The sequence below is a fragment of the Pongo abelii genome, chromosome X (assembly GCF_028885655.2).
Source record: "Pongo abelii isolate AG06213 chromosome X, NHGRI_mPonAbe1-v2.0_pri, whole genome shotgun sequence".
Lineage (NCBI taxonomy): Eukaryota > Metazoa > Chordata > Mammalia > Primates > Hominidae > Pongo > Pongo abelii.
The window spans coordinates 24,579,647-24,606,508 of record NC_072008.2 but is presented as its reverse complement, the minus strand read 5'-3'; the positions used below and the strand labels follow the sequence as shown (position 1 = coordinate 24,606,508).

General features: G+C 42.0%; 1 protein-coding gene across 1 annotated transcript in view; it reads right to left on the bottom strand.

Annotated features, from left to right (window-relative positions):
• Positions 1–26,862, bottom strand: part of PDK3 (pyruvate dehydrogenase kinase 3) — a 76,890-nt gene that overhangs the window by 39,746 nt on the left and 10,282 nt on the right. Inside the window, exons 2-3 of the mRNA XM_054544423.2 lie at positions 5,389–5,530; positions 1,403–1,474 (exon numbers count right to left, since the gene is read on the bottom strand). Of these exons, the coding sequence (XP_054400398.1) occupies positions 1,403–1,474; positions 5,389–5,530 (214 nt within the window). The remainder of the gene's footprint in view (positions 1–1,402; positions 1,475–5,388; positions 5,531–26,862) is intronic.

Below are 26,862 nucleotides of genomic sequence, written 5' to 3'. Positions count from 1 at the left end.
ATAATACCTGATACAATGTAAATGCTATGTAAACAGTTGATAGACTGTATTTTAAAAATTTGTATTATTTCTTATTGTTGCATTGTTATTTTTTATTGCTTTTTTTTTTTTCCTGAATATCTTTTCGATCTGTGGCTGGTTGAATCCAAGGATGTGGAACCTGCCAGTACAAAGGACCAACTATACTTCTACAAATCTGTTCTAAAATTTGGAGCTACAGTGGTCAGCCCTAGGTTTTAGGATTTCTGCCAAACAGTTACCAGCTAATGACTTTTGAGAAAACAAAGCTCCTGGATTGAATTCATTTAATAATCGCTTAAATGACAGCAGTGGCTTATATCAAGGAAAACGCTACATCTGGGGCTCTAACCCAATGCTTCCCTGCCTTCCACACTTCACAGATCCATCAGACAAAACACCCAACAAAGTATAAAATAGGTGAGGGCTTTTGTTTTTCCTTTGAACTTTAGTTTACAACTAGACTAGAACTAGCTACTCATGGCTCAAACGTAAACGTAACTTATAGGTCCAGCTTTGCTATGAACGGTCACAATCTTGGGCAAGTCACTTCACATCTCTGACCTCAGTTTCCTTATCTGTGGATTGAGAGGACTGGGTTAAATACCTCCTAAGGTTGCTTGTATAACATGGTGTTTCCCTAGTTCTTCTTATGGAACATCTATTAAGTCAGGTGTTCAGTCTCACAACTATGTGGACTAGTTTATACTTAGAAATTTCTCAGCACAACAGGCCTACCATATGCATCCACTTACATATACACGAAACAGGAAGAAATTAATGTGAAAGGGATATTTAATTTCTCTTGGAGGGGAAAACATACTCACAGCTACAGTCAGTGTTCCTGGGATAAATAAAAATGAAAAACAGAAATATCTCATCAGCGTGATAATCTGCCAGTCTGTGCATAAAGGGAGCAATAGAATTCAGGTTGCTATATAAAAAAACATACTCTTTTATGCCTCTCCAAAATAAAACCACTACAGTTTTTGAGCTCAAATGTAATATCCTATTGAAATTTTTTTTTAATTGTAAAGGATTGAGTAGATAAATTCATGTATATACAAAGGCCACTGCATTCTTAAAACTACCACTAGATGGAACATTTACTGCAGTATTTATAGTGAGTGCCCAGTTCATCTTGGGTAAAGGTATTAAGTAGTAGATCATAAAAGCAAAACTCAAAGTGTCATTATTACTTTTGTATTGTGTTACATTCTTAACTCGAATTAAAAAAAAAACTCAATGTTGAGTCATTACTCATTAAGAAAATGAACGCTTTTGTCCACATCGTACTCCTTGAGTCTTAATGACTTGAATTACATTTACCAAAATCTTTCTTACCTAGATATTTTTACTTTCAGGTAAGTGGTACCATACTTACTTATCCAAGACCTGTGGATCCTCAGGGCTCTTATTTTCATATTCTAAAAGTTCAAGAAAACTCTGCATATACCTAAAAGGAAAAAAAAAAAAAGAAAAAGAAGAGTTACTATGTTAGTTGCCTGCCCAGCATCCACCCCTCCTCTCCCTCTTCCTAAGAACACTCCAAAATTTCACTCAGGTCTCCATCCCATCCCCATCCCCCATGTGGCTCAAGTGCATCAGGGAAGCCAGTGCCTCCAAAGATCCTGGGTGGTCCCATTTTTCTCTGGGCAATTCTATTTCTCTTGTCACTAATCATTCATTAGCCCAATAGTTTAGGTCTAAGCCTATCACTGTGTGCATTCCCCTGAACACAGGGAATGGCTCAGGAATGGACATACTGTCTCAATTCAGGCCAGTAAAATGACAGAAAAGACTCGCTAGAGGACTTTGGCAGAGAAACCAACCTGCTCTGCTTTTGTGCAGTGCTGTGTGGATTGGAAGCCTGGAACTGCTGCAGCTATTCTGCCACCAGGGGGGAATCCAGTCTGAAAATGAAGCCAGCACCATCGAAAGCAGGGCCTCGATAGCTTCATGAATCTCTGAATCAAACCAACACCAAAAGCTCACCCTACGGCTGGACCTTCTAGTGACATGAGCCAGGTTCGGTTGCATTTTCTCTACTTACAAACAGACATATCCTAACTTATATACCAAGTCTACAGTTTGATTACCAAAAATGTACTTATACATTTTAAGAAACACATGTGTGACACTGAAGTGCCTGCCAAGAACTTAGAAACTAGAAGTGAAGAAGGGTCCTTCTGAGTTAAATTAATTTCATCGATACTTAATGGGGGAGAAAGAAGGCCAATTAAACCCTCAGAAACAGCTTCTGGATTAAGAATAGCTCCATATCTCAATCAGGACCAGTATAAGAAACAGTCCGTCCAACATTAAGATCTGGAGAACACAGAAAAATGAGATCCAGAGAGGCCCATTAGTGCAGCAGCTATATCCAGCCAGGATCTGTTGGATCTGGTGGGGATTCAGATATTCCAATTGGAGATATGTGATCTCTATTTGGGGTTTTAACATGTCCTGAAAGAATTATCCCTTTATTCTAATTATTTCTAACTATTAATTGCCACTAATCCTATTATCTACACCTTTGGATAGAGGATGAGGACACTCTAGTAACTAAAAATGACTGTTACACATATAAAGACTCCAATGAGAATGCCACTTGATTCATCAGCCTCATGTGAACTTTGGACAATGCATTTGATACTAATGAATGTTCATCGCTGGACATACTTTTTAAAAGTCTCTGGGGGCTGGGAGTGTTAGCTCACGCCTGTAATCCCAGCACTTTGGGAGGCTGAGGCGAGTGGATCACTTGAGGCCAGGAGTTCGAGACCAGCCTGGCCAACATGGGGAAACCCCATCTCTACTAAAAATACAAAAAATTAGCTGGGCGTGGTGGCACATGCCTGTAGTCCTAGCTACTTGGGAGGCTGAGGCAGGAGAATCGCTTGAACCCAGGAGGCAGAAGGTGCAGTGAGCTGAGGCTGTGCCACTGCATTCCAGCCTGGGCGACTGAGCAAGACTCCATCTCAAAAAAAATAAATAAAATAAATAAATAAAAGTCTTTGGGCACATAAGGCTATGGATTAGATATTGTTAAAATCATTGAGTCAAAACACCAAGAGGTCAAAGCCAGCCAGCCCCAGTGATGCCCTCCGCCCTGCCACACGCAAGCAAGCTAGGTAGGCATCCTGTCCTTTCCAAAGGAGACAGTTGGAGAAAGTCATAAATAGAAGGGAGCCAAAGATTATTCTGGGCCGGGTACGGTGGCTCACACCTGTAATCCCAGCACTTTGAGAGGCCAAGGCAGGCAGATCACAAGGTCAGGAGATCGAGACCAACCTGGCTAACACGGTGAAACCCCGTCTTTACTAAAAATACAAAAATTAGCAAGGCATGGTGGCGGGCGCCTATAGTCCCAGCTACTTGGGAGGCTGAGACAGGAGAATGGCGTGAACCCAGGAGGCAGAGCTCTCAGTGAGCCGAGATCCCGCCACTGCACTCCAGCCTCGGCAACAGAGAGAGACTCTGTCTCAAAAAAAAAAAAAAGATTATTTTGAGGTTCCCAGCCTGACAGTCAAGAGAGCAAGGAGGACACACTGTGACCAAGGGGATGGTGGTGGGGTTCACAGCCCATTATGCATAAGATTCGCTTTTAAAAGGAAAAAATGGCAGTGAAACACAATGCATGATCCTGAAGTGGATTCCTAAATCAGGAGGAGAAATTGCGGGAAAAAAAAAAAAAAAAAGGTGGGGGTAGTATCAGGACAATTAGTAGTAAAGTGAGAACAAGTTCTACATATTAGAAGACATTACTGTATCAATGTTAAATTTCCCAAATTTGATGATCACATTGTGGTTTTCTAAGACCTGTTCCAATGAAATACATGCTAAAGTATTTAGGGCAAAGGGGCATGATGTAGACATCGTGTATGTGTACCATATATAGGTGTGTGTACCATATATAGACATAGATATATGTATGTGTGCGTGCACGTGTGTGTGTGTATGCAGAGAGTGAGACAGAGAGAGAGAATATGAATGACAATGGTAGAATGTTGCCAAATGTTAACAATGTTAACAATTAGTGAATCTACGTGAAGGTATACTGGAATTCTTTCTACCAGTTTTGCAACCCTTCTTTTAAGTAGGAAAGTATTTCAAAATAGAATGTTTAAGAAACAAGAAGGAAGAAATGGCATGCATTTGTTTGGAATGGATATGGAAAAGGAACAGTTAAAAGACAAAAACCAAACAATAGAGTTGACATAGCAATTTGTTCAAGCCTATACTTTGCCGGAATAATATAATACATTTAAGTACATTTGGTCTTTGTCCCTGCTTCCTGGCACAGAGCTCCCCAAACCCTTGGAACTTCCTGAATGATAGGAGTGTCTTCTGCTATCCATAAAGAGCTGCCTTTGACCACATCTGAGTTTATGCTAATGTGGTGACTTAGGATGGGACCTCTAGATAGCCTCAGGACGGGGCTGGTCACCAGAAAGGCCAAGTGATTGGAGGACTGCAACTTTCAGCTCAACCCTCAACCTCTGGGGAGGGGAGAGGGCTGGAGATTGAGCTCTATCAAAACCCTTGAACGACCATCAGAGAGTCCCCAGGTTGGTGAACATATGGGGGTACTGGGAGGGTGGTGTGCCCAGAGTGGGCATGGAAGCTCCATGTGGCCCCCCATACCTTGCCCTATGCATCTCTCCCATGTGGCTGTTCCTGAATTGTACCCTTTCTAATAAACCTATAAACATAGGTAAAGTATCTTCCTGAGTTCTCTGAGCCGTTCTAGCAAATTATCAAATCTGAGAAAAGGGGCATGGAAACTCAATGTCTAGCCACTCAGTCAGAAGCATGGGTGGCCCAGGACTTTGTGTCACAAATTCAACTTCTTCAGTTAAATGACATATGCTTTAAGCATCAGAGCTATAACTGATTTAAGTTTACATTATACTCTGTCAAAATTTTTCCTACTTTTCATGGAGCAAATGAAGCAAAGCAGGGAACTGATATTTTTCCAATCTGAGGTTCCCCTTTAAATGACTTAATTTGTTCTACAAGAAGTACTGACTTCAAGGAATGTCTTTACAAGGAAAACGAAAGGAGTAAGGTTAAGACTTGATAAAAGCAGCAAATATCCTGTCAGAAGAACTGCAATCCCACCACACACAAGAAAAACTCAAGAAAGTGTCTAGTATAATTTACAAGCATTTTCATTAAAACAACTTTAAAACGAACAGCTCAAAAAGAAAACAAAACAAAACAACTTTTAATTGCATGGAAAACCCAGCTATCCCAAATGACTCATTCCTAGACGGGCAGTATATGCACTTTTACACAGAATGGTCTCGCTGCCAAATGTTCACAGCATTGTGGGAAGATCCATTTTAAGCCACATTGTTTACTTACCAACTCTGAACCAATCCCACTGAAGGGCGGTTAAGTAAATTATCCGGCAGAAGATTAACTTCTCTCATTGTGTTAGCCAGCCGCACAGGAAGTTCCTTTCGTAGAAACATATATGAAGTTTTCTCACATGCATTATCTCTCCCTATTAAGACATGAAAAATGTTCCATGATTTTATAGTCAAACAGATGGAGAAATAAAGTGCTCCCATGGTAGCACGGTTACTACTGGTTGGAAAGAGAAAATTAAATAATCCTGCAGTCTCTAGTTGAATTTTTATCCTTTGAAATAGCAAGTTCAAGAAAATAAGTTAATTAGGAGAGAAAAAGAACATTCATTACAAGAGGCAACTTTGAAAGTAGTTTTTTTTTCTTAACACAAAAACATTCCTAGTGTTACCAGCGGCAATATAAAAGTGACCTGGGATATAATCTGAACTTGTTTTCAAATAAACACCATGGGAAAACTGCCAAGTACAAAGGTAACAGAACGTGTAAATCCACTCCCATTCATAGGGCTTTCCAGGAGGCAACGGATCCATTCATTTCACAAATATTCACCTACTGTGTGTGCCAACTGTTTCCTAAGATTTTCCTCCAGTGTGTTTCTTCAGGGACCATAGATAGCTCTGCCCCTCTGGGAAGTAGCCACAGACCCCAGAGACCCTGTGATTCCAGAGGAGAGGCTCTGACTGAGACACAGGGTTGGCATGTGCCAAAGAAACTATCTCCTGGGTGTACTCAGAGGCAGAGTGATCTACCGTGCCACATCGGAGAGGGTAAGATGTGGGTTGACCATAAGGAAGGAGGTCAGTGCCTTCTGGAGGCTTCCCTGAGCTGGCTGTGCATAAAATTTACATAAACAAGACACCATGAGAGGAGACATACCTGGCCACTTAAAAGAGGAAACCTGAGCTCTTTCTCCTGCTGTCATGTGGCAGGAAGAGTTCTAGCATCAGCCTGGCCTGCAACCCCTAGCCCTGCTGGAAACTCCATGGTGGCTGGGGGTGGAGGGCCTGATAGAAAAGGCATGAGATTTAGAGACAGAAATGTTCTCCAGCCCAAACTCCTCCATTTGCAGGTTGTGAAACCTTTGGTAAGCTTCTTCACTTCTGAGTCTCAGCTGCCTTAATCTGTAAAATGGGGATAAAATTAGTTTGTGTAAGGACTAAATGTGATACTGTGCATGGAGGCTGACATGGAGCAAGTGTTGGACAAACACTGGTCCTTCCGGTCTCCGTGGTATTGAGGGGTCCATCCCATCTCCCTCGCCCTGCCTAGGCCTCTTTGCTGCTCCATATTCCCTGCAGGCTGCACAGAAATGGGCAACATCATGGCCAGGCCCAGAGAGAGACGAGCAGAGCCATTTAACAATTTTCTCTTCCAAACTCTCCTTATTCTTCTGTACGTCATGAAGGCAGCAAGTCAGAGATTCAGAAGTAAATCCAATTTTCTAACACTTCCAGTCATATTCTGGTTTATTCATTTGCTCTCCCTACCAAATAAAACTTGAAAAAAAGAACCTACAATAGAAAGTAACCTACTCTAGGAAGAACCTTTCTTCCCCACTCATCCCCAACCCCCTTCTCCATTCTCAAAAAAGTTACAATAAAAGATGAAAGTCTGAAATAATCCATCCCTCATTTTCCTCATCCTAAGTGAGTATATTGAAGGCCTTTGGTAAATCTTTTAACTAACTGATGATTCACTTTTCTCCTTCATACTTTCACTGTGATAAGTACCTTAATCCCCAAATACCCACTTCAAGTAAGAGGAGAAGGGGTGTAATGCCCCCACAATGACCTTCCAACACCTATTCTATACACATTCATTTGGCCTTAGGCAATTAACATTTAAAATAACTCTGGTCTTTTTTTTTTTTTTTTTTTTAGACGGAGTGTTGCTCTGTCTCCCAGGCTGGAGTGCAATGGCATGATCTCGACTCACTGCAACCTCCGCCTCCTGGGTTCAAGCGATTCTCCTGCCTCGGCCTCCCAAGTAGCTGGGACTACAGGCACCCACCACCACGCCTGGCTAATTTTTTGTATTTTTAGTAGAGACGGGGTTTCACTGTGTTAGCCAGGATGGTCTCCATCTCCTGACCTCGTGATCCACCCGCCTCGGCCTCCCAAAGTGCTGGGATTACAGGCATGAGCCACCGCGCCCAGCCGGCTCTGGTCATTTTGCTTCAAACAATATAGAGACAGTCCCCAACTTAAAACAGTTCAACTTATGATTTTTTGATTGTTTAATCTTCTGACTTTATGATGGGTTTATCTAATTATTAAGTGCTTTTTTGTTTTGAGACAGAATCTCACTCTGTCACCCAGGCTGGAGTGCAGTGGCATGATCTCCACTCACTGCAACCTCCACCCCCCAGGTTCAAGCGATTCTCGTGCCTCAGCCTCCCGAGTAGCTGGGATTACAGGCGCCCGTCACAATGCTTGGCTAATTTTTGTGTTTTCAGTAGAGGTAGGGTTTCATCATGTTGGCCAGGCTGGTCTTGAACTCCTGACCTCAAGTGATCCACCCACCTTGACCTCCCAAAGTGCTGGCATTACAGGCATGAGCCACTGTGCCTGGCCAAGTGCATTTTTGAGTTACAATATTTTTGACTTATGATGGATTCATCAGGATGTAACCCCACTGTAAGTCAAGGAGCATCTGTATATTATTCCTGAAAGGTTCTGGATGAATATAATTTTAATTTTAAATGCACTAGAATTGCTGATATTTATCATAGTGAATCTCATTATAAAATGAATTCCCTATTATCTAAGTTAAAATGTAAGTCTAGCTTTTCACATGCCAGGAAAAATACTTTGCATCCTGGCTAAACAGAAAGGAAATTATCTTTAAATCACAAAATAAACATTGATGTTCTCACTGTGGGATGACAAAGACTCTCTCCTTTGACCAAACTTGAAACAGGTTCTTCCGGGTTTGTTTCTTTTTGGAGACAGGGTCTCACTCTGTCACCCAGGCTGCAGTGCAGTGGCACAATCACGGTTTACTACAGCCTCAACCTCCTGGGCTCAAGTGATCCTGCCACCTCAGCCTCCCAGGTAGCTGGGACACCTGGCTAATTTTTGTATTTTTAGTAAAGAGGGGGTTTTGCCATATTGCCCAGGCTGGTCTCGAACTCCTGGGCTCAAGCAATCCTCCTGTCTCAGCCTCCCAAAGTGCTGGGATTACAGGCATGAGCCACCGTGCCCGGCTCTGAGTCCTCTTTCTGACTAGGCCTCAACTTTGGGTTCTATCTTGACCTGCTTAGTCCAGTCTCAGCAAAAATCCTGCTGAGTCATTTTAGTGAAAATCCCCTATGCTTGGTGTCTGATCCCCCTACCCTCGATATCTTATCACCCTGGCCTGACTTCAACAAGAATCCCCTCCAACCTGGATTTTTCCTCTTAGTAACTTTCCACCCATTGACCCACACCCTGCTCCTTGGCTATAAATTTCCACTTGTCCTTGTTGCATTAGGATGTCAACCTGATCTCTCCCCACTACTGCCAAACTCCCACTGTAGTGGTCCCTCTTGAATAAAGCCTTCCCTACCATCTTTAACAAGAATCAGATAATTGTTTTTTCTTTTCTTTTTCTTTTTTTTGAGACGGGGTCTCGCTCTGTCACTCAACCTCCACCTCCCGAGTTCAAGCAATTCTCCCTGCCTCAGCCTCCGGAGTAGTTGGGATTAGAGGCATCCGCCGCCATGCCCGGCTAATTTTTGTATTTTTAGTACAGACAGGGTTTCACCATGTTGGCCAGGCTGGTCTTGAACTCCTGACCTCAGGTGATCCGCCTGCCTTGGCCTCCCAAAGTGTTGGGACTACAGGCATGAGCCACCATGCCTAGCCAGTTTTTTTTTTTTCTTTAACAGGAAAAAGGAAGTTCTGGAATAGGGAAGAAGTAGAAGAATTCTGGTGTTAAACTGAAACTCGGAGTATCAATATGAACTAATAATTTTTTCACAATTATGAGTTTTTGAGGGTAATGAAAGTATACATGTTTAAATTTCCAAGTTGGCAGCCTGTTAGGAGCCACAGGATACGAGCATGTTGTGAGCAGTGAGAGCTGGCTGGCAGGTGTGAGGTGACCATAGTCAGGTTCTCATCTCTTCTCTAAAAGTTGCAGATCTAGATGGTTTCAGAATTTAAAGGTTTTCCAATTTTAGGAAGGTAAAAAGGAGTCTATACCATACATTGTACAATACAGAGTATTAGAGAGCCACAACATAGCTGCAGTGAAATACGTGAACATTTCCAGTAAGTAGGATAAAGACTATGGAATCAAGTCAGTTCAGGTCTGGTTTTGCCACAAAATGAGTTTTGGCAGCAAATATATGAAGAAGAAGTTCAATTTTCAGAGTTTTTTGAGTTCAGGATTCAGAGAAAAGCCTATGGTCCTGTGGGGTGGTGATGACAAAGGTCAGGTGCTGAAGTTCGATTGGGGTTTGAATCTTGAGTAGAGCATTCACAAGCTTCATGAGCAGGAGTAAGTTTCTTTACACTTCTAAACTTCATTGTAACCACCTATAAAATAAGAGCAGTATCTACTTCACAGAGATTTGGTGAGGGTTAACATGTGCTTAACATTTAAACCAGAGGCAGTGGCTCACGCCTGTAATCCTAGCTACTTGGGAGGCTGAGATGGGAAGATCACATGAGGCCAGGAGTTCGACACCAGCCTGGGCAATGTAGCAAGACCCCCCCCCCCATCTCTATAAATAAAAATTTAATAAACCACAATATTTAACAGTCACATATTCTTAAAACTTAGAAGAGGAGCTAATTAAATAGCAATCACTAATGATGCTGATGATGCTCAAACACAATAGTCTGAGGCCATGGGATACACAATCGAATCGTCAGTTACTGCTTGGTCAGCCCTGAGAACCCATTCCCTGGGCTCATCTGATGATTCTGCAATAGTTAAAACTCAACTACTAGGCATGGTCTAAGAGAACCAAATTTCAGGAAGCATTTTCTTCAAGCTTCCTTGGATTATCAGCCTGTTATAGAACTCATGTGGAAAGAAACTTTTATCTGTCTCTGTATCCCCCATAGCACATATTATAGTGCCTCACCTATGGTAGCTTCTCAATGATTTTTTCAAATAATAGATAATGCTTTCAGAAGTTTGTTTTTTTCTTTGTTTGTTGTTGATTTCTTTTTTTTTTTTTTTTTTGAGACAGAGTCTCGCTGTGTTGCCCAGGCTGAAGTGCAGTGGTGTGATCTCAGCTCACTGCAACCTACGCCTCCTGGGTTCAAACGATTCTCCTGCCTCAGCCTCCTGAGTAGCTGGGATTACAGGTGCCCATCACCACACCCAGCTAATTTTTGTATTTTTAGTAGAGACGAGGTTTCACCATGTTCGACAGGCTGGTCTCCAACTCCTGACCTTAAGTGACCTGCCCGCCTCGGCCTCCCAAAGTGCTGGGATTACAGGCATGAGCCACCACACTCAGTCCAGAAGTTTGTATTTTTTAAAAAGAGTAGTTGAAAAATTTCAGGTTTTGTCTCTTACATTCTACATTAGATTTAGGGACAAATTCTTTGTACTCAGACACCTTAATTATATATCAGCTTAAATAGGAGGATAAGTCTTTTTTAGTTAATTAGCCTAAAAATAAGTATGAAATGCCTGATTTTTATAATCTTTCTGTGCTTTCTTCACATACATTGAAAGTATCTTTCCTATGTATTAACGCCGGATACTCGGTTTAAATGAAAAGGTTCTAACAACCATTTTTTTTTTAAATAATAAACTTACCAAGAAAAACATTTTGGTTTTAAATGAATGTCCTCGCCAGAGGGTTCTGTTTTGATAAGTCTTCTGGTATATTGTGTATTTTCCAGTTCTGCTTTCCAATTATTTGACTTCATTTTTTCCCTACTTACTTGGCTTCTCTACATTCCTTAATTTTGACTTTCTATTTTTATTCTGCATTTCTCAATATACTTCATCTTATTCAAATTTACCAATTAAGTTTTTCCCTGGTATCAGTTCAAAGATGACAAAGGGAGCAGGTGAGGGGGCTTGGAAAATTCTGACTTAGTGGATGCAAACAGGTCATTAGACTCAAATACACTCATGTGCATTTCTTCTGTTTTTCTCCTAAGTTTGATGATCCTTTCATTCTCTTCTGTTTCTGGTTTGTTTGTTTGTTTGTTTTTGAGACAGAGTCTCTCTCTGCTGCCCAGGCTGGAGTGCAGTGGCGCAATCTTGGCTCACCAAGTGGTGGCAACCTCCACCTCCTGAGTTCAAGCGATTCTCCTGCCTCAGCCTCCCGAGTAGCTGGGATTACAGGCATGCACCACCACACCCAGCTAATTTTTGTATTTTTAGTAGAGACGGGGTTTCACCATGTTGGCCAAGTTGGTCTCGAACTCCTGACCTCAGGTGATCCGCTTGCCTCAGCTTCCCAAAGTTCTAGGATTACAGGCGTGAGCCACTGCGCCTGGCCTCTGTTTGTTTTTTATACTTTGTCCTTTTATTGGGAAGCTGGAGACAATTACTATATTTGCAAAAGGTATGATTCGCTTTGTCTAGAAAGGTTCCATATAGCTTCACATTCACCAAGACCTAGGGTGAATAGACACAGAAATACAAATGACTTTCAATTTAATGCAGGGAGCCTTCCCTATGGTGGGACCAGGAGGTAGCCAAGAGCGTTTAGCTGGCCGCCTGAGAGCAGGAGCTCACAGACATATTTCTTTATACCTGGTTTCCATAGTGGCTGATAACCCTGGCTTGGCTTTAATCCTCTTTTCGACTAATTTACAGGCGGCAGAAAAAATAATTATTTCTTCAGTTAATCAAGTCACCTGATAATAAGTGTCTTTTTTTGAGATGGAGTTTTGCTCTTGTTGCCCAGGCTGGAGTGCAATGGCACAATCTTGGCTCACTGCCACCTCTGCCTCCTGGGTTCAAGTGATTGATAGTAAGTACCTTTTAATTAAAGCAGACGCTAAGGACATATTTTGTACTGTCTTCAATCAACAGAGACCATGCCTCCTAAAATGTAGAGTCTCCTCTGTCTGGATTACTTGAAGGCTTTCTTTGTCCATTGTTCAGCTTTAGTAGTTGGTGGGGGTTGGGGGGTGGTTTGGGAGTGGCAATAATGAGATAAAGAGCAATACATGGAAAAATTACTCGCAAGGCACCAAAAAACCCCAACAGAATGATCCAGCTCATTCTGATAATTTTTATTAATATCATCAACTAAATGCTTTTGATTAATATTACCAACTGAATGTCTGAGTTGGCAATGTATTTTTCCCATTAGCCATGTTTAAATTGGTAAAATATAACTGAGAACATATTATTTTAAGCTCTTTTTTAAAAAAATTTTCAACTTTTATTTCAGATACAGGGGGTACATGTGCAGGTTTGTTCCATGTGTATGTTGCACCTAGGCAGTGTGCACAGTACCCAATAGTTAGTTTTTCAACCCGCACCCACTTCCCCCCCATCTAGTAGTTTGCAGTGTCTGTTGTCCCCATGTTTATGTCCATGTGTGCAGGTGAGCTCTTCAACTTCTTTTCTCTAGTTGTAGTTAAAAGATTTCAATCTGTTGAAAACACTGAATTTTAGAATAAGTCATTAATTTTTGGATTTACTAGGGTTAAACAATGATTAATTGAATAGTCCTTCCAAAGAAACAATCTGACATGTGAATGGAGACCTACCAAATGATTGTGAATGTCCTTCAAAGAATCACTTTTTTAAAACCTTAGTTTCTACTTTTAAAATGTTTGTTTTGTTTCATGAGCAGTTTCTCACTGCCTTAAGAGCTTAAGAGTTTTCCTTTGTTCCAGAAAATTTATTTCTGAATTTAAGAAGAGATCAAAATAGGTTGCAGATTTGGAATCTGCCAAACTTGGGGCTGCCTCCACTCTAGGCCAGACCACGTTTTGGTTATTAATAACAGTAAGCCAGTTATGCCTGTAATCCCAGCACTTTGGGAGGCTGAGGCAAGACGACTGCTTGAGTCCAGGAGTTCAAGACCAGCCCGGGCAACATAGGGAGACCCAGTATCCACAAAAAAATAAAAAATCAGCTGGGCATGGTGGTGCGTGACTTCTAGCTACTTGGGAGACTGAGGCAGGAGGATCGCTTGAGCCGGGAGGTCGAGGCTGCAGTGAGCTGTGATTGTGCCACTGCACTCCAGCCCAGGTGACAGAGTGAAACTCCATTTCAAAAAAACAAAAACAAAAAGAGTGAGTCAGAACTTCAGAGACAAAGAGCCAAATACTGGCGATTTCACGCACACTTTATTACCTATCAAATTCAGCGCCCCAAAACATCCAGATATTACATGACTTCTTTCAGTCCAAAGTCCATATTATGATACCCACAGATGCTGTGAGTCAGGAATTTAGACAGGACGCAGAAGGGATGGCTTACCTGGGCTTCAGCTGGGAAAACCCGAAGGCTGCAGGGTGACTAGATCTTGGGTCTGGAAGCATCTGAGGGCCCCTTCACTCCTAAGTCTGATGCTTGGGACAGATAACTTCACAACTAGGATTGCCCATCTGAGCAGCTTGGGGTGGCCTCTTCCTGGGCTCCCTCACATCATGGCAGCTTCAGGCTAGTTGGATCCTTCCACCACTTCAGTGAAAAGACAGCAGCCGCATGGCCTTTTATGACCCGGGATCAGAAGTCACACAGCTGGCCTAGTCTGCCACAATCAATTAGGCTAAGTAGCCAGGGCCTGCCCAGACTCCAGAAGGAAATTTCGACTCCTGCTCCTGACAGAGGGGTGCCAAGGTCACACTGTAGAAAAGTATCCTCATGGCCATCTTTGGAAAATGCGATCTTCCCTAGGATGTTAATGGGGGGTTGTAGATGATTTATTGCTAAATTATATTTTAAAGCACTCTTTTATGGCCAGTCACATTTTGTCTCTTTTGGGGGTTAATGTCCATCTTTCTGTCTTTGTTAGTCTCTTTCTCGCTGTAGGCTTCCCTCAGACGTGTGGTGATCTTTGGTTGTTCAGTCAGGTTTGGGAAGGAAGCAGGCTAAAGACTGGGAGCCCTGCGGGGCTCTTGGCAGAGAGAGCTCCCTGAATTCCTGATATTACATTGGGGCTTTTCAGTGGGTGCTAACACCACACCAGCTTCCCTGATTCTCCTGAAATAGTTCCATCAGTGTCTTTAAAGAAAACCCTCTTTTGTCCTTTACCTTGCCGATAGGGACAACTGCCTGCTGTTAATGTTCTAGAGGTCAGAACAGAGGGTGGCCCTTCTGTCTGCAGAGTTTTAGTTCATTCTCCTGTTTGCACCCAGCCAGCCTTCCTGTCACTCCTGCCCGCTACTGGTCTACTGCATTGCTGAGGTGGGAGTCCCCTGTCCCCCACCCCGGGCTCTGCTGCACTATGCTCAGCACCCTCCTCTGCTACAGTGCCTTCTGAGAGTGTTCTAGACCTCAGAGCTGTCCAATATAGGAACTGGCAGCCATTACAAGAAATTTATTTTTATTTTTTTGTTTTACTTTTTTGAGATGGAGTCTTGCTCTGTCGCCCAGGCTGGAGTGCAGAGGCATGATCCCAGCTCACTGCAACCTCTGCCTCCCAGGTTCAAGAGATTCTCTTACTTCAGCCTCCCAAGTAGCTGGGATTACAGATGTGTGCCACCACGCCCGGCTAATTTTTGTATTTTTAATAGACACAGGGTTTCACCATGTTGGCCAGGCTGGTCTCGAACTCCTGACCTCAGGTGATCCACCAGCCTGAGCCTCTCAAAGTGCTGGGATTACAGGCGTGAGCCACAGCGCCTGGCCCCATTAAGGGAAATTTAGATGTTCCATTTTATTTTTATATCAATGATAAATTCCCCAAGGGTAATAACTGTATCATGGTTATTAGGAGAATACCCTTAAGCTGAGGACATACATACTTAAGTATCTAGGGGTAAAGAGGCATGATGTCTGCAATTTATTCCCAAATGGTTCAGCAAAAAAGCATAAAGCATGTGTATGAGAGAGAGAGAGAGAGGAATAGGGATGGATGGAAAGGGAAAAATAAAGCAAATACAGCAAAGTAACTAATAAAAATCTTCCTATAACATTCTCAGTAAACTATCGCAAGAACAAAAAACCAAACACCGCATGTTCTCACTCATAGGTGGGAATTGAACAATGAGAACACATGGACACAGGAAGGGGAACATCACACTGTGGGGACTGTTATGGGGTGGGGGGAGGGGGGAGGGATAGCTTTAGGAGATATACCTAATGCTAAATAATGAGTTAATGGGTGCAGCACACCAGCATGGCACATGTATACATATGTAACTAACCTGCACATTGTGCACATGTACCCTAAAACTTAAAGTATAATAATAATAAAATAAAATAAAAATAAAAATAAATAAAAAAAATCTTCCTATAACTAGAACTATTCTATTCTTTAAAAAAATACAAAAATCTCATACAAAATATGCTACTATATGCAGAGCTTCCTAATGGGGTCTGACAGCCGTGGTACCCTTCATGTAATGATTTTTGTTCTTCTGATAGGAAAAGGGGGTACCAAGGTGATTGGGATAGAGTTCTTAATTAAGGTAGTAGTCCCTTGATCCTCTCTCTTTAGAAATCCTGTTTGTTTGCTCTTTTGAAACATATATCTACACAGACTAGTGAGAAAACTGCTGCTCTGTATAACAAAGCCAAAGCAAGCTGTGAATGGATTTCTCTGTGGGCCCAGAAGTTGTGCCCTGTGCTTGGGCAATGCCCTCTGCCACTGCCTCAGTCACTGAGTTCTATGAGTTCTGTGTCCTGTATCATGATTCCTCAAAAGATTGAAGAGTCCATTAGCAAAATACCTGGTACATTGTAGGTATTCAATAAATATTTCCTGGCTGGGCATGGTGGCTCACACCTGTAATCCCAGTGGGAAGCCAAGGTGGGAGGATCACTTGAGCTCAGATGTTTGAGACCAGCCTGGGCAACATGGCGAAACCCCATCTCTACTAAAAATTAGCCAGGTATGGTGGCATGTGCCTGTAGTCCCAGCTACTTGGGAGGCCGAGGCATGAGAATCGCTTGAACCTGGGAGGTGGAGGTTGCAGTGAGCCGAGATCGTGCGACTGCACTCCAGCCTGGGCGACAGAGTGAGACTTTGTCTCAACAACAACAAAAAATTTCGTGGCTGGGCGCGGTGGCTCACACCTGTAATCCCAGTGGGAGGCCGGGGCGGGAGGATCACTTGAGCTCAGGAGTTCGAGACCAGCCTGGGCCATATGGTGAAACCCCGTCTCTACAAAAAATATACAAATTAGCCGGATGTGGCGGTGTGCACCTATAGTCCCAGGTACTCGGAGGCTGAGATGCAAGGATCGCTTGAGCCAGGGAGGTCGAGGCTGCAGGGAGCCAAGATTGCACCACTGCACTCCAGCCTAGGTGACAGAGTGACAGCCTGTGTCACATACACACACACAAAAAAAACCTCAGATTGCAACTGAAAATTAAAACACCCAGTAAGTTTAGTTACAAACTTAACATAGCAAATAAAATTCTTGGGTTCAAGATAACATTTGCAGGTAATGGTAAATCCCTCTTACAGGCCAACTTCATTCTATATATTTGGTTAAGGGTATTCAATCCTTAAAATCATGAGAAGAGCCAAAAGGGAGGTAGGAAGACAATACAGTGGCAGTAACAGTCAATATGGTGTGTCAGGCCAGAGAGTGGAAAAGAAGAGACATGATGTGTTCAGAACAGATGTCACAAATAAAGCTGTGACCAGCTAGAGCATGTGAGTAACAAGCACTATGCAGCCAAAGCCGCCATGCATCCATATCAACCTAATTCCAGAAGGGAGTTTAGAATCTAGTCCTAAGGGTAAATTGGTGAGTTACAGGATGCCCTGTTGTCATGGAAGCAGGAATAGCTAATGGTCACACTGTACTCATATTTGAGGTTAACTGAGGCAAATCGTTTAGTTAGCCATCACAGTGATGAAAGGGAATCCAAAGCAAGTTACTCTCAAAGCACAAAAGAGCTGAAAGTGCTATGTTTCTTGGAAAATGATCAGTTTTGTACAGCTGAGACCTTCAGCCAATAAACTTGAAGATAATTAACATTCAAGGTTAAGGGCTCCCTACCCAGCTTTTATTCTTAGCAGAAAGCTGACTTCATCCAGGAAATGCTGTGTCACTAACTTCTCATAGTAAATTCATAACCAACATCTACCAAGCACCTACCATGTGTTATGCACTATATCATACGTTGTCAATCTCATCAATGCAACCATCCTATGATTAGCCACTAGCATTTCTATTTTGTAGATAAGGACACTGCAGTGTAGTGGGATTAAGTGATTTGCTCAGGCTCACACTGCTGGTAGGCATCAGAAATTAAGACTGGAGTACAAGTCTGTATATACTGCTTCTCATATTCCCAGAGATGATAATGCAGACTAACAAGCAGTGGTTTTCAGAAGTAGAATTATTTCATTTTAAGTAAGTGGAGTAGGTATCAATCTGATAGTTCTGAAATAATAAAACTAGATAAGCATTAGATTATACCATTTCCTGATTGTGTAACAGAATAAATTTAGACAAAATCTCAGCATTGCTAATAGAGACTATATTTGCTATAAAGAATTGCACTGGGGACAATGGTATACTATGTTAAACTGAAAAGAGCATAGGTTTAAAAGCTCAATCTTGCTTGTAATCCCAGCACTTTGAGAGGCCAAGGCGGGCAGATTACTTGAGGTCAGGAGTTCGAGACCAGCTTGGACAACATGGTGAAACCCCATCTCTACTAAAAATACAAAAAATTAGCCAGGCGTGGTGATGGGTGCCTGTTATCCCAGATACTTGGGAGGCTAAGGCAGGAGAATCACTTGAACCTAGAGGTGGAGGTTGCAGTGAGCCAAGATCACACCATGCACTCCAGCCTGGACAACAGAGGAACACTCTGTCTCCAAAAAACAAACAAACAAACAAACCTCACTCTACCTGAATTTTAACCATGGCTTTGCCCCTAACTTTGCTTAGGTAAGAGACTTAAACTATCTAAGCTTTAGACTCTTCATCCAAGAAATGGAAACACTTAATGTGGACACTGTGAGAATTACAGCTAACTACTATTGTGTTTAGCAGAGAATGGCACACAAATGTAAGTTCCCTTGGCCTCATAAAAAGAATAATTTCTGGTTCCCTTTGGAAAAGGTGACCAAGATGTTATACCAAAAACTAGCTGATGATTGGGATAGTCTCTTCCTTACTTGGGGCTTCTACTTTCTCATGTGTAAAATTGGGAAGATTACAGATGATCTCTATATTAGTTTGTTCTCATGTGGCTAGAAAGAACTACCTGAGACTGAGTAATTTATGAAGGAAAGAGGTTTAATTGACTCACAGTCCACATGGCTGGGGAGGCCTGAGGAATCTTACAATCATGGCAGAGGCAAAGGGGAAGCAAGCACATCTTCACATGGTGGCAGGAGAGAGAGAGAGCGAAGGGAGAAGTGCTACACACTTTTAAACAACCAGATCTCATGAGAACTCACTCGCTATCATGAGAACAGCAAGGGGGAAATCTGCCCCCATGATCCAATCACCTCCCACCAGGCCCCACCACCAACGCTGAAGATCATAACTCAACACGAGATTTGGGTGGGGACACAGAGTCAAACCACATCAGTCTCTAAGCTCAAGTTCCCACTGAATTAGTCTAAGAGGATACGATTTTTGTTTGTCTTTCTATATAGTTATTTATCATACACTAACCTTGCCTACTAATGTAAATTCTAAGAAAACTCCGGAAAGCAGTGCTAGGAGTAAACAGCCAAGGAAAAAAGGTGGAAGTCAAGAAAAAGGGGCCGGGCGCGGTGGCTCACGCCTGTAATCCCAGCACTTTAGGAGGCCGAGGCGGGCAGATCACGAGGTCAGGAGATCGAGACCACGGTGAAACCCCGTCTCTACTAAAAATACAAAAAATTAGCCGGGTACAGTGGCGGGCGCCTGTAGTCCCAGCTACTCGGGAGGCTGAGGCAGGAGAATGGCGTGAACCCGGGAGGCGGAGCTTGCAGTGAACCGAGATCACGCCACTGCACTCCAGCCTGGGCGACAGAGCAAGACTCCGTCAAAAAAAAAGAGAGAAAGAAAAAGGGTATGCACATTTACATTTTGTTCTTCTCTTTGTGATCTCCATCCAGAAAGCCTCCAACAACATTTTGGATAAAGGACAATTGGGTTAACACCTTACCTGTTCCCAGAAACCACCCTTATTTCAAAAACCTTTAAGGGTGAGGTAGGGACAGCAGAAAAGATACCACAAAATCATATGATTCATCCTTCTGGCTAGCATACGTAAATTTATGTATTTGTCCCAGCTTCTCATTTATCTATGAGCTCCTCAAAGGCAATGAATATGCCTTGGCAATTTCCCAATGCTTCTTAGTTTCCATTTCATTCCAAATCCAGAACTTTCAACTAATGCTGATGGACTCCAGAATGACTTCGGTGTTAACCTTTGGCATCTCACTCACAGACTCTATCCCCTAAAGTGGTTCATAGCTCTTGGGCAAAAATTTCACCAGCTCTAACGCTGTGGTTTTAACTCTGGAAGAATATTATTACACAATCGCCTGGGTAACCCAAAAGCACCAGCACCTAGACTCCTACCCACAGCGACTGATTTAATTGGTTTATGTAGGGAGCAGGTGTCACTCATTTTAGGAGCTCCCCAGACAATTCTCATGAGCAGCCAGGACTCAGAACCATGGACTAGCATCTAATCATAGAAAATTCAATGAAGGTAAACAAATCAAAGAACTCCTCAAGCCCAGACAATGGCTATTAAGCATCCCCAATTTTTTATTTACTCATGTACTGTTGTCTTTATTTTCACCTTTGAGTTTTATTTCGGCCTCTTAGGAAACTGACCACAAACATCTTTGTACTCTGAATGCTTCTTAGTTTCCATTTCATTCCAAATCCAGAACTTTCAACTAATGCTGATGGACTCCAGAATGACTTCGGTGTTAACCTTTGGCATCTCACTCACAGACTCTATCCCCTAAAGTGGTTCATAGCTCTTGGGCAAAAATTTCACCAGCTCTAACGCTGTGGTTTTAACTCTGGAAGAATATTATTACACAATCGCCTGGGTAACCCAAAAGCACCAGCACCTAGACTCCTACCCACAGCGACTGATTTAATTGGTTTATGTAGGGAGCAGGTGTCACTCATTTTAGGAGCTCCCCAGACAATTCTCATGAGCAGCCAGGACTCAGAACCATGGACTAGCATCTAATCATAGAAAATTCAATGAAGGTAAACAAATCAAAGAACTCCTCAAGCCCAGACAATGGCTATTAAGCATCCCCAATTTTTTATTTACTCATGTACTGTTGTCTTTATTTTCACCTTTGAGTTTTATTTCGGCCTCTTAGGAAACTGACCACAAACATCTTTGTACTCTGTAAGAGACTTTTCAGTGTCAGCTCTTTTTTTCCCTTTCACTTTTAGATGATCTTAAATAGGGAAGATAAAAACTAAACAAACTCGAGAAGGAAACGGCTGTGCTTCAGGATGTGGTAATGCTTGGGAGGCGGTGACAATGCACTCGATGGTCCTTTCCTCCAGTTTGTTTTGCTCACACACTGCGCCCAATCCCTCACCTACTTTCTCTGCTATAAAGAGGTGGTAAGACGATCAGGCGGGCAGACATGTGGCTCTACTACCTATTATACGTATGAGTCATTTTCTTACCTGCTCAGAACTTCAGTTTCCTAATTGGTAAAATGGGCATGGCTGTTGTGAGAATTAGATGATATCCTATTTTAGTTGGTAAGTACTCAGTAAGTGCTAGTCGAATCTATTGAATCTTTTTCAGGTGCCATATAAAGTCCTTTTTTTTTTTTTTTTTTTTTTTGAGACGGAGTCTCACTCCATCGCCCAAGCTGGAGTGCAGTGGCGTGACCTCGGTTCACTGCAACCTCTGCCTCCCGGGTTCGAACGATTCTCCTGCCTCAGCCTCCTAAGTTGCTGGGATTACAGGCACGTGCCACCACGCCTGGCTAATTTTTTTTTGTATTTTATTAGAGATGGGGTTTCACCATGTTTGCCAGACTGCTCTCAAACTGCTGATCTCAGGTGATCTGCCTGCCTCGGCCTCCCAAAGTGTTGGGATTATAGGTGTGAGTCACCATGCCCAGCCAAGAGTCCATTTTAATTTCCTTCTCCAATGGCTTCACTGAAGTCAAGCTCAGGTCAAAGAAACAGGAATAGGAGTATGTAGGCCAGAGATAACACGGTAGAGAATATGTAAGGAGCTCTAACAAAAGAAGCAGTACCCTCGCCATGAAGGGCAATTTCTAGAGAACAGGAGACTCCCTGAGACAAACAGCTTCCTCCCAGAAGAGTCTATTACAAATAAAGTGCTCACATGAGCACATCACATGACCAGTGCAGGAACAGTAATACAGCAATAACCACTTTGCTTTCTATTTAACAGCAGAATCAGGAGGAGAAATTAACCAAAGTTATACAAAATCCACAGGCTGGTATTAAGAAATATCTGCTAGCAAGCTTAAGGAAACATTATACCCTACTAGGACAGATCCAAGAAAAGGTTCAGATAGAAGCCTGAGCGTTCTCTGGTCTATGAAAATGTAACAATTGTGGGAAAATATATGTAAGTTACAAATTTCAAAAGGCCCTACTCTTTTCTGGCCAGCAACACATGGCGAAATATTTAACTTCATGGTGTGGGAAAATGTTAGAGAGATGATAATTTCTTCCCAACAGTGAGACTATTATATACTGACCTCCATGCCCTGGTAAGAGAGAAAGCAACACTGGTACAACTCAAATAGTTAAGTAGAATCATAGATCAAGTCCAAGAATGAAAATAAAATCACAACTGTTTAGGTGACCCTTAGGGAAATAACATACCACTGAGTTAGAACCCTAAGTATTCAATTAGAGGGAATATAAATGCTGATCTGTGCAAATGTAATAGTTTACTATAATTTTTCTGCCATTCATTATGGCAAAAGGTTTAATCTCAGAGTTAACATGAGACAATGCTATTGTGAATAATGCCGCGATAAACATACGTGTGCATGTGTCTTTATAGCAGCATGATTTATAGTCCTTTGGGTATATACCCAGTAATGGGATGGCTGGGTCAAATGGTATTTCTAGTTCTAGATCCCTGAGGAATCGCCACACTGACTTCCACAAGGGTTGAACTAGAGTTAGTGGGTGCAGTGCACCAGCATGGCACATGTATACATATGTAACTAACCTGCACATTGCGCACATGTACCCTAAAACCTAAAGCATAATAATAATAAATAAATAAATAAATAAATAAATAAATAAATAAAATAAAACTTTAGGCTTGAACTTAAAAAAAAAAAAAGATAAGACAATGACCAGGAACGGGGTTCTCCTTGAGGGATATGAAGGACATCCACCATGGGTCACAATCAAACCCAGCTCTCCCATGAAGGCAAGTATAGCGTAAACTAGCCTCCCTGCCATAAAAGCGAAATAGGCTAACCGAAGATACTTCAATGCTAGTTTTTCCTTTGTTTGTTTGTTTGTGACAGAGTCTCATTCTATCACCCAGGCTGGAGTGCAGTGGCACGATCTCGGCTCACTGCAACCTCCACCTCCGAGGTTCAAACAATTCTCCTGCCTCAGCTTCCCGAGTAGCTGGGACTACAGATATGAGCCACCACTCCCAGCTGATTTTTTGTTTTGTATTGTATTTTTTTTAGTAGATATGGGGTTTCACCATGTTGGCCAGGCTGGTCTCGAACTCCTGACTTCAAGTGATTCACCCACCTTGGCCTCCCAAACTGCTGAGATTACAGGCGTGAGCCACCATGCCCAGCCTCAATGCCAGTTTCAATGCCAAGTACATGGCAAAGATGTAAACCCTAGAACACCATGTAACCCACCCACAGTTCCCTTAGCACACTTTTGATGATATGCTATTCAAGGTGCACAATGACTAATTTATCAAGAAGAATTAGTACACAAGAAAAGCAAATATTATTTAAAATGTAAAGTAATAAATAAGGAACTGCCCTCACCAAATTTCAACATAAATTACAAAGTTAAAATGTGATATTTAGTTAAAATCAGAAAAGTTGCCATGTTGACTAGAATCCACAAATACAAACTACTCTGAGAGCTTAGCATATGATCAAAGAGAAACAGCCAAGATAAAAGAGAAACAGCCAAATTTCAAGAGAAAAACTTGAGGTCTTAATAATTGTTGGGCAACTTGACAGTAGAACAAGGTAAAAATGAGTTAGCTACAAAGGCTCATCAGAAAATGGCAACAGATTCCAGAGAGATTTAATAACTACTTACAAACTCTGCCATAGGTGACAAATCTGACCATGATAAAAGCACTGTAAATGATATAGGTAACACTGAGCATATGAAACTCAGACTGTGAACTAGATAAAAAGGAAACCAACATACAGTGTTAACACATGTAAATACATGGGCAAAAGCAGGAAGGGCTATCACAAAAAACAGATGAATTACCTATATTACAGGTAATACAGCAATTCTTTCCAAATGTCTTCAATTTTATACTTTGATAATTACTTTGCCAAAGGAAACGATATTTACACAGCACAAGAGCTTACTATGCCAAATATACACAGGAATTTATGCAAATGATAAAAACTCCAGATTCTGGTTACAAAATGGCCAATGGCACTTTACACAGAACAAAAAGCAGACAAAAAACCCAAGCAGAGGAAAAAGCACTTTTCATTCCTATGCTACCTATGATGCGATTAAAATCATAAAACCTCATTTTGGCAGGGCTACGGAGAAACTGATACAGATAAACTTTGCTGACAGCCCTGGATAAATTAAAGCTATAAAATGTCAACGGCTTTCATATGGTAATTCCACTCTGAGGCAGACATCCTATAGGTAAACCACCCGATTACCTGGAAAAGCCTTCACTATCCCAAAAGTCACACTCCAGATAGTCAGTTTATTGTTACTAGCACACAGGAGAAACAGGGAAATGGAATTTACCACTTAAATGGAAATTAAGACCAATCACTGCTCAGTTCTTTAAAGAGGGAACTGATTTGTCTTAGAACAGGGATCAACAAACTTTCTGTACAGGACCAGATAGTAAACATTTTTGGCTTTGTGGGCCACATAGTCTCTGTCAATACCCAATTCTGCTGTTGTGGATGGACAAAAGCCACAAACAATATGTGATGAATGAGCATGGCTGTGTTCCAGTAAAACTTTATTTACAAAAACAGGAGTTGTCAAAACCCGCAGTGTGCAACACAAAGAATGAGCCTTAATGTAAACTATGGACTTTAGGTGATAATGATGGGTCAATGTTGGTTCATCAATTATAACAAATGTCCCACACTGGTGCAGGATACTGATGGCGGCAGAGACTGTGTTTGGGGGTGGGGAGGGGTTCTGTGGGCACTCTGTACTTCTGCTCAATTTTGCTGTAAACCTAAAACTGCCTCTCAGTATCTGTGGGGGATTGGTTTCTGGACACCCTTGGATATCAAAATCCATGGATACTCAAGTCTCTTACATAAAATGGCCTAGAGTATTTGCATATGACCTATGCACATCCTTCCATATACTTTAAATTATCTCTAGACTAGTTACAAGGCCTACACATCATTTCATTTACATGGATTCAACATAGTATTCAAGGTGAGGCAAATTCAAATTTTGCTTTTTGGAACTTTGTGGAATTTTTTTTCTGAATATTTTCTATGTGAGGTTGATTGAATCCATGGATGTGGAACCCACAGATATGGAGGATGGATTGTACTCTTTTTAAAAAACAGTCTATTAATTAGAAAAAAAAACAGATGGCCAGCCCTCAGGCTATAGGTTGACATTCTTAGACCAGGGTATTCCTAAAATAAAAGGATTTGCCCAACTCTAAAATCAGATTACCATGGAAGTAAAATAATGGAATGCCTATACATATAAAGGAAAAGAAAAAGCAGTGATATTTTCAGATTCCATCCAGTAACAAAACCAAGGTTTCCCAAACCTTGCCAACAGTCTGATCAATTTTCCAAAAGCTTAATGGGAGGAAACCACCCAACCATCAATAGATCAGTAACTGCAGCTGTCTTCACTTTCAAAAGCACACAAAACACAAGTGCTACAAAGACAGTGAGGCCAGAGCTATGACTTTGGTGCCTGAGAGCTGCCCCAGAGCCAGATAAACCACGCCATGTTAAAATGCAGCCTTATCAGATCTTAAAGGCCCAAAAAGCCCTCCCTTCCTCCCTTCTTTCCTTCCTTTCCTCCTTCCGTCTCCTACCTTTCCTCCCTTCTTTCCTTCCCTTTCTACTTCCCTCCCTCCTTCTTTTTTTGAGACACGGTCTTGCTCTATTGTCCAGGCTGGAGTGCAGTGACGCGATCACAGCTCACTGCAGCCTCAACCTCCCAGGCTCAAGCGATCCTCCCATCTCAGCTTCCCATGTAGCCGGGACTACAGGGGTGCACCACTATGCCTGGCTAATTTTTTAATTTTCTGTAGAGACAGGGGTCTCACTGTGTTGCCCGAGCTGGCCTCAAACTCCTGGACTCAAGCGATCCTCCTGCCTCAGCGTCTCAAAATGCTGGGATTACAGGCATTAGCCACAGTGCCTGGACCAATTCTTTCTTTAAATTTAAAAACTGGTCAAGATGCAATAAGCCAAGTTAGATATCCTTACCCTCAACTAAATTTTTCTCTTCCCCTTTAATTCTGAATAGTTCATCCCTTTCTCCAAACAGGTTGGTCTAATTCTTGGTGACACCTTGTAGCAGAAAAACTACTGCTAACAGAAAAAAAAAAAAAAAAAATCTGTCATTTACATATGTAAAGGTACAAAATAAACACACTCGGAAGCAGAACAATATTGTTTTTCCCTTTTCCTAACATAATTTTTTTTAAATCTTTTCATTTTCTCCAAGAACGCAATCACTGTTGTCCCCAGTGGTGATCAGGCTTCGAGGAGCAAAATGACTTAAAAAGCTAAGACTTTGCGAAAGGGAGTCATTTGGAACCAAAGTATCTCCAAAGTATCTTAAAATACGTTCTAAAGGAAAAGAAGATGGCTGGGCCCTTAAACTTTAAGAATAGTAAGAATGCGGAAACTGGCCGCTACCTTCTAAGAGCTAAAGGCTCTGAGGTTCACAGAGCCAGTGTGATTATGACAGAAATCAAAATATTTAGTTTTGTGAAAAGACGGCAGGGCTATCAGACAATCTGCTTTCTGGTGGTTTTGAGAGATGCTATATTTACATGTGGGGACACTATGGAAGTTTAAACTTGGCTGGGCACAGTGGCTCACGTCTGTAATCCCAACACTTTGGGAGGCAGAGGCAGGTGGATCACCTGAAGTCAAGAGTTCAAGACCAGCCTGGCCAAAACGGTGAAACCCCGTCTCTGCTAAAAATACAAAAATTAGCCGGGCATAGTGGCGCATGCCTGTAG